Genomic DNA, 16,158 nt, shown 5'->3' on the forward strand with positions numbered 1-16,158 from the left:
GTAGCTGCATTAGGATGTATTCTGCTAAAAGGTTACAACTTGGTTAGAAGTGTGGTGGAGTATAGTTGCCCAGGCTAACTACATTACACTCATGGTGTTGATGGCACTTACCTGAACTCTGAAAACCATTTCCCTCAATATCTGCCCCTGTGTATGTACTAAAGAGATGATGGGCTCAATGATTTCCACCATGGATCTGTTTGCCACAAAAGTACTGGAATGGTGAGGAGCGCAGAAGCATGGTATTGATCCACTTTCGGTCTCCTCTCCTCTCTACACAAGGCCCTACGTTTTCCCTCCTCTTTTTGCTGTCTCAGTGCTTTCCTGACTTTTACGAGGAGAGGTGTGGGTGGGTGTGGGAGAGGTGGAGAGAGGGGGGGTGGCCACGATTGCATTGCCAGTGCCTAGGTGTCATCTTTCTGTTGTGGACCGGTGGTAAGTAGCCATTAGTAAACTGATCTTTGCAAGAGGAAATTTAATGGTCTACTAACTGTATTTACAAGACATTCAATTTGATAAAGGGTGCGATCGTGAATGATTTATGACACGCCGGCCCTGCTCTTCTCTTTACTATCAAATTCTGGGTTTCATCCAGCGTACATCCTTTGATTCATCAGTTTTGCCGGTCATTCATCAGTTTTTATGTAACAGGGCCAGAGAGGGAGGGTGCAATAATGTGGGCTAATGCAGGCAAATGGTGACTGTCACAAACTATATTCCCAGAGCTCTGTTTTGTACTTCTAGTTAGCCTTATTTAGCTCTTCTGAAGATCCACTGCTGGTTAAGTTGCAAAAAAAAAAAACAGCTTTCAGCTCAGTTTAACATCAAAAGCAAAGTGGGAAATAGAAAATATTAAAATATGGAGATTGGGAGTCGCACACTGGGGCAACTGATTAGCGTACCAGTGGTTATCAGAAAGCATTTGAGAATGGCAGATTTGAGATGTAACAACTTATTTTATTTGTTTATTTATTTTGACACACAGCCCGCAGTCACTTAAAGGATGGAAATATGACTGGCTTTACTTTTTTGTCCATGTATTTGAGCAAATCTAGCTAGTGCCTTCGCTCAATTTCATTTCTCTCCATCGACTAGGTCAGGAATCGGAATACACTAGACGGATTGCAAGAACCCCGGAAGTGTGAGTTCGGGCATCAGCGAAAAGCCATACATTCTGTGTTGGCAACGATTTCCGAGATCGAAGACTTAAAGCCGGAACAAAGAAAATGTTTGGTGAATTTTATCAAGGGGAAAGACGTTATTGCTCGTCTTCCTATTGGATTTGGGAAAAAGTTAATATACCAGTTAACCCCATTAGCGGCGCATTACATACGTCCCGTAGTCCCGTAGTACCCGCCAACCGTTGAGCAAACTAATTCTAATTCTTCGAGGTGAAACGGTTTCCATGAGGTGAAACCGGCTGATGAATCAGACTAGATCAAATCAGTCCCAGAACAGAAATATTGTAAAAGTAGCTATTAGAGCTATTGAGACCACTTTGTGCTGTCTGCATCTAATTATAATATGTTTTATTATCTGAGAACCAGGAAGTGTGGCATTAGCATGCTAGTTGGGTTTTGTGATGGCAGAAGTCCGCTCTGGTCTCTTAAAGTTGTGAAAAGCACATGAGGAATCACTTTGGATAACTGAAAACCATTTAATATAAACTAATTGAGTTTTCATCTTTTTTAAGGCCGTAAAGTTCAGGTACAGTGTCTTTAATAGTCTACTGACACAAACAGGGTCTCTTTGTCAAGTTACTTGGATGAGAAACTACCATTCCAGTTTATAGTAGAACATTTTCAGGAAGAAAGCACTGCCCTATAAAGCACAGTGTTTTATTATTTGTTAGCAAAAAGTTATAGCTACATTTTATTTATTCTTGTGGGTTGACTTAATCTTTGTAAGTTTTGATCACGTAACTCGCGTACATGTGTGCGTGATACTGTGAGAGCAAAGTAAATTGGGTGAACAGATTTTGCATTCACTTATCTCTTTTAGCTCGTTAGTGGCCCACACGCTGATCAAGTTCCTAGAGTTAGTTTGATACAGTTCATTGTGTCTTCCGCAAAAGTTAGTTCCATGAAAGTTTATTTTTGTTCAGCGGAGGCCAACTGTGCTTGGTGTGCTAACTATGTGACTCCTCTGAGGAAGTGTAGGAAGTGAATAGTTACTGCAAGTCAAGGTAAAATACACAATGTTCTTTCACAATAAGATAGGCATTATTTGGTTCAGATTTTCTCTTCCTACTGTTTGGAATCAAATTTATGTGACCGGGACATTGGCACTTAACTGTATGTTTGCTTTTGATAGAAATGCCCCATCTCTCCAGAGCTCTTGATAAGAACAGCAAATAGCACTGACAGCACGAATCTGCGACTTTATTGTCTGATATAACGCTTACTTTTAAATCATAAAATGTTAGGATTCTCACTTGCAAACTTTCTTTACAATACATAGAAAAGATCTTCACTCTATAGTCACAACGGGTTTTAATTATTCTAAATATTTAATGTTTGTAATGTAAACAAACTCACTATGCAGTATTTTCCATATTTTTCTTCATAAATGTATTCCATTCTTACCCCATTAATTTACTCAGGCTTTCTCATCAAACTGACTTCATTCATATACCATCCCCACCTTATATAAGCTGCGGAATAATAATAGTGCAAAGGACTATTTAATATTTAAGACTGCTTAATATTTAATACTATTTTCTGACTTTTGAAGAGTGAACTTTAAAAGGCCAGTAAAAAAAATCAGTTGGATAAAGCGTCCATTGTGAAGACTTCTAACATGGATGAGATGACAAAAAGTTTTTCTTGGGGCTCAGTGGTTGTCTTTGTTTATTTTGCAGCATCCCCATCGACGAGTGACCTTCTCCACCACTAACCCGGTCCAGGACATGCAGGATGCCTCCCAGCACAGTTACTATGACAGCGGCCTGGAGGAATCGGAGACCCCCAGCAGCAAGTCATCGTCAGGCCCCCGTATCGGCCCCCTGACCCTGCCCGAGGATCACTACGAGAGGACCACCCCAGATGGCAGCATTGGAGAGACCGAACATCCCGAAAACGGTACTGTGACAAGTGTGTCCATGTTAATGAATCAGAGAGATGGGAGTGTGTGTGTGGGGGGGCTTTTATGGCTTTTGTAAGTGGCTTTTTATCAAACTAAAACAGGCTAACAGTTGGCTAAAACTCAAGCAATGCACTCTAGACCACATTGCACCCTCTCCTCCTCGCAGTTTCATCCTGTGGTTTTGGAGTATGGGTTGAATGTAGAAAACTTATTTCCTTATAGGGAATATGAGCCTCCTGCCACCTAAATAATTAACAGTGGTTCTCAAAGTACCACTCAAAAAAATATTTGGTTTTCTTAGTACCAACAGAGCTAAACCAAGTCAATACTAAGGATGTTCCAAGTCTAAACTTGGGTTAAATCAGGTCAGAATAGAACATTATCTTTGCTACAGTAATCCTAAACAAGCAAAACAGTAGTTCTAAGCAACCCAAAGGAAAATAAATATGTGTACACAACTGACTAAATAAGCAGCAGTAGCTCTGTAGAGGAATCTGCAGACGGAGCCAAGAGAGCTTTACTAAAGCACAGTATATAAAATCATATAATATTTAAAAGAAAAACAAAAACTCACATTTGTGAAATACTAGTATCCATACAATTAGGAGCCTTGGGTATTGTACAGAAGACAATAGAAGACAGCACTTATTTGCATACATAGATAATCTGCCTCAGAAAGAAAACAAAGATGTGATCCCAGTGGGTATGACTTAATAATGATTAAAAGGTAGCCCCAAAAGTGTCAGAAACCAGACCTAGCATCATCATAAATCAACTGCACAGATGATAAGTGCATCATAACACTTCCCAAAACATAATTTCATGACTTTCTGCTTATTCTCTCTGAATATATCATGTCTTCTACAATGCGTTACAGCCAAGTGTGAAAGTTAGCCATGCTGTTGTCGTGTTTGGTGGTTGGTGGTGCAGCTCGATGACTGTAAATAGTAATGTGCGGTACACCATTTGCTGGGGCTATTTCTTTGGGGAAATGTTGTAACCGTGCCTGACCACTGACCAGACCTTTGTGCTGTGTTAGTTGGTCACTCCACGGACCATTATTGGATTTTAAGCAGATCTGATTGTGTGTGTGAGTGTGTGTGTGCGCGTGTGTGTCTATGCGTGCGCGTGTGGGTGTGTGGCATTAGGTCCGGAGTTAGCAGCCTTCCCTTCTCCTCATCAGCAGGTCCTCCGTCAGACATCCTTAACGACTCTCTCCCTCACAAGTGCGCTAATTAAAAAGCCCAACTAATGAACCATTTGCCCTCCAAATAAATCTGAACCATGACATCTGTGCCGACAAGGCTTGTGTTTACCCATTGCACTTCCTCTGGCTGCGTTTTTGGACCCAAGGTAAACTGTACGGCTCGGGCTGTGCAGTAGGAGCCATATTTCCCAGGCACAGTAATCAATCCATGAGGTGGTCTCAGCGTAGGTCTATATAAAAGGAGCCAAAGCTGGAAGTCCCATTCGGCCAACTGTGGATCATAATAGCAGTTTTGCCGCTATAAGCTGCCAAACCTAATCCATTACCTGTCTTGTAGCAAACTACGATAAGTGATTCACACGCTGCGTTTCCAGTGATTATAGTACTCTGAAAAGCACCACCCTCTGGATTAAGCACTTTTACACTGTGGTAATTCAACGCGCGTCCTTTTAATGCTGCGATTAAAATGTGTCTTCTCCAGCTCATCTGCATTACATTTAGGTATGAGGTTGTGTCTCATGTCGCTAATGTACTTTTTATATATATGGTAATATTGAGTGTATTCATTAAAGGGTGAAAGCTTAAGTTTCTTTTTATTGGTGACAAAAATATATGGAAAAAAAAAAAGATCTCTCACATTGCAGTTGATGGGGTTTCTGTGTCTTCTTGAAATTGTTTGCGCCATTTTGATGGACCAAATGCAGTTCCTCAGAAATAGTGCAAGGATTCAGTCATTTAAAGGTGCATTATGTAACTTTTCTCATCCAGCACCTGGTTTTGTCCATGGAGATATACTAAAGATAATTTTCCCTAGAATGTACCACAGTATGGCATTAAACTTGCTTATTATTTAATTACAGTTTTGTGGTTGTTGTTGTTGCTGTTTTACAATAAAACATTACCTTGTGAAATATGGAAATATGCATTCTACTGTAAGCAGGCCCACCTCTCCACAGATCAGACCTGTTAAACTGACATGGTTCTTGTCTCCACAGAAATAGATTTATTTAATATCACAGTGTGAAAAATACCAGGCAAAGCAACATCTCCATGGTGGCAGACCCTCCTTTGGGAAAATTACTCAGTGTACCTTTAAGCTTAATTTTGAAATATAGATAAATTGTAGAAAATACAGCCAATCATAGCTAATCGAGTTTAGTCAAAGAAAACATTATTTATATTATAGAAAACCAGTTTTAGTCAAAATATTGTACCTTAAAATATAACATTCATACTGATGTGCTATCTCAAAGCTGAATGAACATAAATGATCTAAATATTACCTCTTTGCACAGTTTAAGTGCCTCTAGATATTGTAACTTTCACCAGCAGAGCTCCACTCATGATGCTTTCCACTAGGGGTGTCTGAAAGTGTGAAAGCACTTTGTTAAGCTGTTGTCATATTTTACTTGGTAAATGAGGATGAGAGGTACCAGATGACACAGTACTTTTGCACCAAATGCTTGAAACCGTGTTTTAAGACAGTCACAGAAGGTAGCAGCTGTGGAGTTGGTGGAGGGAAACCAGCCGCTCCACTCTTTGAATGGAAACTTAGCACAGAGCAGGCTTCACTTGTTTTTATGAGCATGATCTCCACCATTTCCCTGGATAAGCAAGTAAAAAGCAACATTTCTGTAGACCTGTGAGACATCCGTGCACAATATGTTATTCCAGAAGTACATGTACTGCATGTGGCTGTAAGTAAAAGTAGACTGGTATTTTCTATAACATCCCTGACATGTCCAAATCTACACAATGTCATTTTACATCTGTTACTGTACTGCCTGAGATGTTCCACAGTATAAACTTGTCTGTCTCCATGGAGACAAGCCAGTGATGCTTGCACAGTAAGAACGCATGCTGTTTAATGACTTAGACTTAAATTTAGACAAACTTTATTGATCCACCAGGGAAATTACTTGAACACAGTAGCTCACCCATCACATTATGTAAATACACATGTAAATCGCAATACTAAATTCTACTAAGCAGCATAATTATATAAATGTATATGTACAAGTAAAAATAAAATTAAGTAATACAAGTATCTCAGCTATATACAAGAGGTTGTAGGGAAAACAGTGCAAAGATGATATGATGATTGACAGGACATAGGGTTATCTGTTACATAAGGCTGAGTCGTTGTACAGTTAATGGTGTTTTATTTGTGCAATAAAAACAGCAGGAATGGAATAAATGCAAAATAGAAAATAAGTCCCCACCGCTTATATAGAGCACCTTTAAAGCAGAAATCAGTTGGTCTTAAAGAAAGTCATGTTTAAATGTTATACAAATTAGTTAAACTGTAAAAGGAAAACAGGTTTGTAAAAGTTTCCTAATCTTAAAACCCTTTTCAAATCTTTTTCAGATATGACATAAATTAAACTGTGTGTGACATGAATATAATGCAGTTATATTTTCTATTTTCTAGAATGCAGAAGAAGAAGTAAAAGCTGAGATTTTCAAGAGTCAATATTCCATCTTCATCACACACTGATTAACATTTTGTACTGACTGTGAAAAAGGGCACTCCATTTCTTCTTTTCACAACAGCTTTAACATTTTATACTTTTTTATTTAAACAAAAAACAGTCCTCCAAATTGCAGTATGCCACGAGGATCAGAGGCTAAAATCGTGTCTGGAAAGTTGTGTTTTTTGCTTGCGTGTGTTGGAAGCTTTCGCCAATTAACAAGCTGATGCTGTTGTTTCATGACAAAAACAAATAAAATAAAAAAAAATTGTATTTGTTTGAGCATGTCAGTTTAGCTCGCTATAATTTGAGAACACAAGAAGGTGGTGGGAGAGAATGAGTTTTTGCTTTTGTCGCAGTTCCCCGCGGCCCTTTGGAGATCTGAAATTACTAATATCCCATTTAATAGATGGATTTAGTCTCCCGTATATGAACAAGCAGACTGTTTATACCCCAGCAGGCAACAGTTGTCTATTCTGCACGAGGCTTCCTTCTCAACACTTTGTAATATATGCATTTTCCTCTCATTTTGTCCTTCCTATTGTTGATACCGCTTATTGTGTTCTTTCCCCATCTGCACAACACAGGTTTTTTTCTGTCAGACAAGCCTCTCTTTGTTGTCAGCAGCAGGAGAGCAAGATTGCAAACGAAGATGGAGCAGTTAGAGAATGAAAAGATGGCACTAGATGGGGGTTAGATTACGACAGGGGCGCCACTGACGGAAAAGTGTAAACCCAACGGAGAAGCTTGCGAGACAGGGACATATTTTTTTGCGCCAGTGCTAACTTGAGGATAGACCTAATTAAAATGTGATTCCCACTCTGGGGAGATAGCAGAACAAAATGGAATTCAAAATAGGTACGGAGAAAAAAAAAGGAATTCCTCCCCGCTCTTTCCCACCTGCGTAGTGACGCGCCGCCCTTTATAAGCGCTTGAGTGACAGGCTGACAGGTTATACTTGGTGCTAAGCTTTATTCATTGCGGTAGAGATGAGTGACGGGCACAAAATGGGGAGGTGAGCGCGCCTTGTCACTCCATTTAAGTTGTATGAAACGCAATATACGCAGCCCGAGCCTGTCAGCCTTTGCATCTGCAGGCCCGGAAATATCGACACGGATATGTGTTTTTGTTATACGCGCTGAACTTTGACAGCGAGGGGGGACATACATTGTGAGACATGGCTGCCGCAAAGCCACCTCGCATTTCATGTTATTTTGTTTAGAGATACATGTGTTATAGATATAGAGGGTTTGAAACAGAAAAAAAAACATATAAAAGAGAATAGCTTGTGGGTTGTAGCAAATACATTTAAACCTGTCTGTGTCACTCCTGTAATGTTGGCTGTTGTGTAGGCGTGCTGGTCAAGGTTAGACTGCAGTATCCATAAGCTGAAAGATCCAAGCCCAACACAGTAACTACTTCTTTTATTCTAAGGCTCATGCAGCCATAGAGTTACATGGGACAACATTAACTTCAAAGGCCGTTTTCTCAAAATACATTTCCTCCCCACAGGGATGAAAGAACCACCCCACCAACAGACAGCAACATTTCCAAATTTGTACTTAAGATGTACAGAAGGATTTTTTTATATCCATTACCTACTTTTTTTTTTTTTTTTTTTTTTTAAGCACATTTTTAGCCAGATCTAGTTTATTCAAAATCCAAAACTTATCCAAAATCTCCTCTGTATAGTTTTTAGTATCTAATGTGTCAAAAGAAAAAGAAGCAAGAATTTAAACTTGGCTTTCTTCGTGTTTCTGTTTTAAATTATACATAATTTTAACAGTTTTTACACATAAAATGGCTTATTTTTGTGTGAAAACATTACATAAAAATGAAAAAAAAAAAAGAATAAACTTTTTGTTCTTACATTTATGTGAGTAAACTACAGAAGAAGTTTCAAATAGAAACCTCTAAGTTTAAGATTTTTCACCTGCAGTGTCTCACCTTAATTAAATGACATCCCACTGGCAAAGAGAAAGCACTTTTCAACATCAGGACCATACATTGTTAAAGTTCTTGGCAGAAGCACAGAGGTGCAGAGAATAGCATGCTTGTTATTTTATCTGTTAACACAGGTTGGACTGTGCCAGAGCCGTGCTGTGTTCTTTATGAGCTGTTCTTTGTAGAAGCTACTCCCATTAGCTGATTAGTCATCAAGCATAATTAGAGTTATGGATTTTTGAAGGGAAATGGGCAGAGAATTAAGCAATCAGTGCTGCAAATGTGGTAAATCTTTGCTAACTTAGAAATAAGTGGTAATAATAAGCACAGCAAAACAAAGAAGTAAGTCATTTGTTAAGGCAATTTTCCCTCTTGTGCAAAATAAAGTGTGCTTTTAACAATAAAATTATGTGTGTGCAGTTTGCATGTCAGAACTTTTACATTAATAAACCTCAAGTGTAATTGCTGCAACTGTCTGTTGAACTATATAACGCTTTACAACTTATAATGGTGTTTAAATATCCTATATTACGCAAAATTGACTCTTGTGAGCTTTATGTCAGGTTATAATATTGTTACCTTATCAAAAACACAACTGAAGTTGTGGTTTGTTCGTCACACATGTTTGAGTAACACTTTATTATTGGTCTGTCTACATCTCCAAAGGTCAAAGTGCTCTGTTTCTCCTTGTGATGTCATGAAGCGGTAGTTTTCAAGTTAGCAGCTACCTTTTACCATTAGTTCAGAAGAGATGGAAAATAATAGGGCTATAATAATCCAAATGATTCTAGTGAAGGTCTTTGAAGTTTAAAAAGTTTAAAAACACAGTGGAGCACTTCCTGGTGTAACAGAGTGTTTTTTTTTTGCTTAGAAAACTCAGCCTAAATATGCAGGGTTTGTGTGTTCAACATGTGTGAATGAAACAAAACACAACTCGAGGTATGTTTGTGATGAGGAAACTACATTATAACATAGCTCAGTAAACAGTGTAATATGGGTCTTTAAGTGTTCACCAAATGAATAATTGGCACCTCATTATTTTAGTTATGCTATGGTTAGTTTAGTTCACTGTACACTGTTGCAATGATATCATATATATTTAACTCAAACCATATAGCATATACTTTCTCCTTGTGTATTTTTACTCACACAAACAGCGGAGGAGCTCATTAAATCATTCATGTATATAATGCACAAATGGCCATGCTGAGTGGCTAGAGCCAAGTTTGCCCACACATTTTGAGAGCTGCTGTGCGGAGGTTGACTGAGGCGCTCACTTAAACCGCATCCTGCCTTTAATTAATAATAACGGCCCTGACCCAAAGTGATTTAGAGATGCCACCTTCTCATCGACTAACATTTGGTCAGCTTTAAAGCAGCAGGCCCAGCTCTGACATTTAATCTGCCTATAATAAATGCTCATTTGGATACAGCGATTTTACCAACTCATCCCTGCGTTTTCTGCATTGACTTCCACAGAGTATAAGTTTGATTTACTGTTTTACATTTACTTGAGTAACTTACTACTCGTAGCAACTATTTAAATTAGCCACATACTTTTTTTTTATATATTCGATTAATACTGCCTGATCTTAGTGTTGGGAAGTAACTGAATACGTCGACAAAACATATTCTGAATACTAATTTTGAGTAACTGTTTTCCTGTACGGTTACTTTTTCATTTGGTGGTATTCATAAAACTGTTACTTTTCTAAAATCAAAGGAATACACGGTGGTACTTCATCACTCAATTTAGGCTTCACACTGCACATAATCAGTGATAAAAATAGATAACTCTGCTCTTGTGGTGAGGGCATGTGTGATTTTTCCTTCTTCAATTAGTAATAGGAAGTGCTTAAACGTGCAGTGTGTAACTTTTCTGGCGGATGGTCCGTCACCTGCTCTGCCTTGAATGTTCCACAGTATGACATTAAACAGCTCTACCTTACATTTATTCAATTAAAGTGGTTTTATTGCTCAAAAATACGTCAAAAAACAGACAGTGAGTAGGGTTGACTCTCCACAGATCTGACCTGTAACTTCGTCTGGTTTGGTCTACATGAAGATAGAAAGGTTTAATACCATACTGTTACACATTCCAGACAAAATAATAACACAACAAAAAAGAATTTGACGGACCCTCCACCAGAAAAGTTAGACAATGCATCTTTTATTAATACTATGTTGTATCTTTACACTATGATTTAAATGCAGTTCTGTGTAAAACTATTCAGAATACAATACTCTTTCTGGACCATGTATCAGAATATGTTACAAAATAAATTTTAATGCAGGTATTAAGTATTCTTTAACTAAATACATTTTAGTAGGAAGTATTCTTCCCATCACTGCCTACTCTACCTGAGTGCATGTTTTACCTCTTAATTAGATTCATGAAAAACTGAACAGACTTTGTTATTTTATGCAATATTATTTGACTAATAAATGATGTAAAATGCTGAAACTCTTACAATATTTTTCCTTCTCCATCCACCTCTTGTCTTGGCAATTTATTCTCCCCATAATTTGCAGTGATTCACTTACTAATTTGGCAGAGTACATTTTACAAAAAATGTCCGTCTTGGCATAGCCCACTCAATAGTTTTGGGCGTAAGCACAAAATATAAAGTACACTTGCTGAGCCCTGTAGTTTATTTTTATCGTTTTTTTTTTTTTTTTTTCTTTTTTTGTAAATTTTGATGGCACTAACCTGCAATCAGAAATCCAATGCTGTAGTAATAGTTGCTCTTTTTCCCCTTTTAAAAGTGAAATATTTAGACCTTGATTTCTGAATGCCCAGTGCAAATCTTTAATCTTTTTCTCTTTTTGGTTATCCATGGTTTTCTTCTTTGAAAATTCTCAATTCTCAGAACTGTGCCGTACTCCAAGTCCAAGTCACTGTATTTTTATTTTTTGTGATTTACCGAAATTAAATTTTCCGTATGCCTCAACAGCTGCCGCCTGGTATTTTCTCTCATTCTTATCTGCGAGGCACGTTTGAGAGCCTCATTTCAGATTTCCCATGTGTGCCCTCTACTCTAATGTTCATGAGAGTAGCGCGCGCATTGCTTAACTGTTTGCTAATTTCATCTGGAATATTTATCCCCTTCCAACGCATACAGCAGTATTCAGTGGTGTGTCCATGGCCAAAAAGACTTGCATCACAATCTCACTGTCTCTAAATCATTTTTGACTACACTGCTATTTTACCTTAATCGACTCTCATCATAATCACAGAGGCTCCATAATTCTGCTGAAATTGATGGCTTCAGACACCATGAAAAGTGCTTATCTCGTGCGTCTGCTTGCCGTCACCAAGTATGATTTGTCATCCAAACTGAAATCAAAGGAGTGGATTGAGTTCTCCCCGTTCCCCATCTGTCCACATCGCGCTTTGAAGGCTCGTGATCATTTTCCGTTAGCGGGTCAAGGCGAATCAACTTGTGAATCTCGGTTTGTTGACGTATTAGTCAGCAAATTTACTATCACAAATTGCAGTTTTGATTTGATAGACGCTGCGGTTCATTTCGCCGTGGTGGTTGTGAGTCAAACAAAATAGAAATAATGAACGTAATATGACAAATGACTTGCAGCTTGAGAGATCCATTTTTTTCTCCCTTGTTACAATAGCAAACGTGTGTACAGTTTTGTTATGATCTCTCAGAACAGCACCTGCATCTCGTACTGTGTTACCATAGATTCACTATTATTCTTCTATTTAAAGGTGCGCTATGTACCTTTTTGTCATTGCTCTCTCTGGAATATTCCACAGTATGATATTAAACAGCTCAACATTACATTTATTCAATTACAGGTGGTTTTATAGCTCAAAAATACCTACAAAACGTGCATTCTGACTGGTTGGCCCGGTTTGGTCTCCATGAAAATAGAAAGGTTTAATTCCATACTGTGGAACATTCCAGATGAAATAATAACATGTCCATGAAAAAAAGCTTTTGATGGACATACAGTGCCCCTTTAAAGAGCATATTGTATGAAGGAAATCACCAAAAACGTGAAACCAAGATATTATCCCAGCAACTAACTACTCACTGATACAGAGGAGGATCTGTCACCTCCTTGTCTGCTACTTACAGGTCAGATCTATGGAGAGATAACCCCTGCTAACAGTAAAATGTATGCTTTTCCTTGTATTTTTGATCACTAAAAGTGTGTAATTGAAGAATATGCATAATATGTTCCATGCTGTACTGTGGAAAATTCCAGCAAAGCATTAACATTTCCATGGAGACAAGCAGGTAACGGGCCCCCAACCAGAAAATTTACATAGTGCACCTTTAATTACATCAACTTGGGAATTACCATAACAATAAAACTGTACTAATCCTTGGAAAGGACTTAGCTCGCGCAGCCAGATGAAGTCCCTTGATATTTGTGAGTTCACAAATCAGCTTGAAGCCTTCGTCTTTTCCCGATTGCTTCCAGCGTGAGCCGTTCCAGATTGATAATGTGTGGAACTGGAATCATGAGTGCTACACATATCAGACTTTTGCCAGCTGAAAAGACCCTTCTTATGTTTTATCGCTTTGACAGTGACCCAAAGATACTTGAACAATATTTTTAGCCTCTTATATTCATTCATTTATTCATTCAAATTAATTTTAAAGGTGCATTTTTTCTGGTGGAGGGTCCGTCACGTGTTTTTTCTCCATGGAAATGTTATTGCTTTGTTACAGGTCAGATCTGAGGCAACTCTGCTCACAGTCAGAATGTCTGTTTTTCTAGATATTTTTTTTTAAATAAATGTAAGGTAGAGCTGTTTAATGTCATACTTCCACACAGAGCAGTGTTATGTCCATAGAAAAAAGCAAGTGACGGACCCCCAACCAAAGAGTTACATGTACATCTTTAACTTACTGCAGAAACTTGATATACTGTATATAAACCCTTTCCCTATTTTTTTCTGTGCTCAGACACACAATAGAATGAAGCATTTTTGTGACAATGAAAGTGTTTACAGGGCAATTAAATATCGTTGGAATTCTGCCACTTTGAGCATTTTACACTACATTATTTTATTGTGTGATGACCTTTATTTGGGGTATTATAGTGCATTGCATAGCAGTATTATATAGCATTCAGCTCACTCAGCGTATGGGGAAGAACACTGCTGTGAACTTACAAGAGTATCCAAAATAAAAGCCCTCTCTTTGTTTAAAAATGTTTTTGTTCTTTTCCCTGACTCAAACTTCTACTGCACTTTGCAACACAGAGCCTGGCCAGTTCTGCACAAACAAAGATACTTGAAGTTATATTCCAGAGCCCGGCACAAAATTTCACATGTTTTTGTACTTTTTGAAGTTTTTTCATTATTAATTTTGAGGTCAACTTCAGTTATACCAGTGGCAAAACACCAGCATGTGCAGTTTCTTCTTTGTACTCTGCTAAATTAATATATATAAAGATAAATTGCCATGTTCCAGTTATACTGCAACTTAATTCCGTTATTATTTTTATTGTATTCAATAATTCTGGTCTTTAAAATAGTATTGCCAAGGTATCTACACTTCAAACTCTGTCCCTACAGCCATGGGTTTGTAAACAGAAACATCTCACTGGACTCAGGGCATTCTTTCATGATGTCTCTAACTCCTGGAAATAGCAGAGGGCACTGAAGAGCGCACAAACTTAGATCTAGGCATTTCTGATACAGTTTAGTAGTGGAAAAAGAAAACAAAAAAGGTTTAGTGTTTAGTTCCACTTCAATGTAATAGTTCACTTCAATAGTACAAATGCAGAACTAGTGACAGACATGTGCAAAGGGTGTGGCTAAGCCCTTTTTCCCTTCACTGCCCTTTTCTATCTGGTCCTTTTTTACACTGGCAAAATGCACAACCTGTGCCCTACCAGTGCCCATTTGTTGAGTGTTATAAAAACATGGGCACTAGTAGGGCATGGTAAAGTGTGAGGGATACCTCTGTTAGGATAGACTTCACCTTTTTGCCTCCTTGATAAAATGCCTGACTGGTTTCAGCCACTGCCCCAGTGATGCTCTGCACAGCCCTGATTTACAAGTAAATAGTGCTTTTTGGCTCTTATACACTATTTATTGGCAACACCAATAAAGGACAGTGTATTGGTTAGGAAGGTCAAGGTCCTCATTTCAACTAAAAATAGAAACAAAAACTAAAAGAAAGGAAAATGTGGTAAATACTGGAATCCACCTGACCAGAAGAACAAATATTTAACAGTGAATACAGAATTGCCAAAACAAGATTGACCCTTGTGGTTAGAAATGCATTTTTAGTGTAACTGAAATTGCCTCATTGAGGTTAGATCTTTCCAAAAACAAGAGAAAAAACGAAACAAAAAAATAATTCTGTTCTCAACCTGACCCCTTGTGGCTGGAGTTTGTATTTATTTCAAACTTCCAACGGCACAAAACATCCCTAAATCCTCCGTTATCCCAGTGATTGTAATTGTGCACATTCCTCCTGTCTAAATGGCTTAACTTTCCTTAACCCTCTCTCAAGTCTCTGTGGGACTACCATAGGGGCCCTGGCGTGCTAGCATGATCCAGATTTTGACCCTCAATCCCCCTCATGTCTCCTCCAACCCGGCCCATAATCAGTCTGGTGGGTGCGGGCAGTGGCTGTGATATGAGGGCTACCACCAATAAGACACTGGTGGATTGAAGACAGGTATGAGGTGAGAGAGAGCATGCGCCCACACACACTAACTCCCATTGACCACAGATGGAGGAATTCTTACATGGCCGACTGCCCAGCTTGAGGTCTCCCTGTGTCTTCCCCACTGCCATATGGGCTATTGAGAAGGGCGAGATAAAATGGAATAAATGGCATTTGCATGATAATGAGTCTCTTTAGTTATGCTGTCTGATTTTTCAGGCTTTAGATCTCTCCGTTGATGCATGCGGTGTTGTATATTTGTTCTTTTAAAAATTACCGTCAAGGATTTTAAGCTTTCGTTGCTATCGGTACCACACAGGGGGGACCACAGTTTTAGCAATTACGCTTCAGAAACTGCGACTTCCTTTGCATATTCCTTTGGTGTGTCAATTTAAATATTCCCACTGATGTAAATGAGTGAGAATGAGATGTACAGGGGTAGGTGTGGAACATGTGCCTAATGGGGCTTTGCTGGTCCTAGCATTGCCAACCATCGTCTATAAATAAAAATGAGCCAGGGAAAACAGAGAGTGCCCTAGCTGCCATTGACTTCCATTCAAAAGTGATAAGAAAAATTGTGATTTTTTGCAGTTATGGTAGGATTTTCTTTCTGTGGATGGTCATGTTACCCCAGGTGGAGGCAATGGAGCGGAGTGATTGGCAGTTTCAAAGAGCGTTTCTCTTCTGAAGATGAAAAATGATGAAAGCTATCATTTGGGTCTTTTCAGAGCGCTACTGCACAATGTGTTTCACCGGTACTTGACTGGCCATTAGCATCTGCTATTACTACTCTTAGCATGAA

The 16,158-nt window shown here is 38.6% G+C and overlaps 1 protein-coding gene across 1 annotated transcript in view; it reads left to right on the forward strand.

Moving 5' to 3' along the window:
- Positions 1-16,158, forward strand: part of pcdh1a (protocadherin 1a) — a 123,360-nt gene that overhangs the window by 78,264 nt on the left and 28,938 nt on the right. Inside the window, exon 3 of the mRNA XM_020930318.2 lies at positions 2,861-3,080. Coding sequence (XP_020785977.1) covers positions 2,861-3,080 — 220 coding nt within the window. The remainder of the gene's footprint in view (positions 1-2,860; positions 3,081-16,158) is intronic.

Source organism: Boleophthalmus pectinirostris, unplaced genomic scaffold, assembly GCF_026225935.1.
Source record: "Boleophthalmus pectinirostris isolate CB_2022bp ecotype Guang Dong unplaced genomic scaffold, ASM2622593v1 HiC_scaffold_12, whole genome shotgun sequence".
NCBI classification, from domain to species: domain Eukaryota; kingdom Metazoa; phylum Chordata; class Actinopteri; order Gobiiformes; family Gobiidae; genus Boleophthalmus; species Boleophthalmus pectinirostris.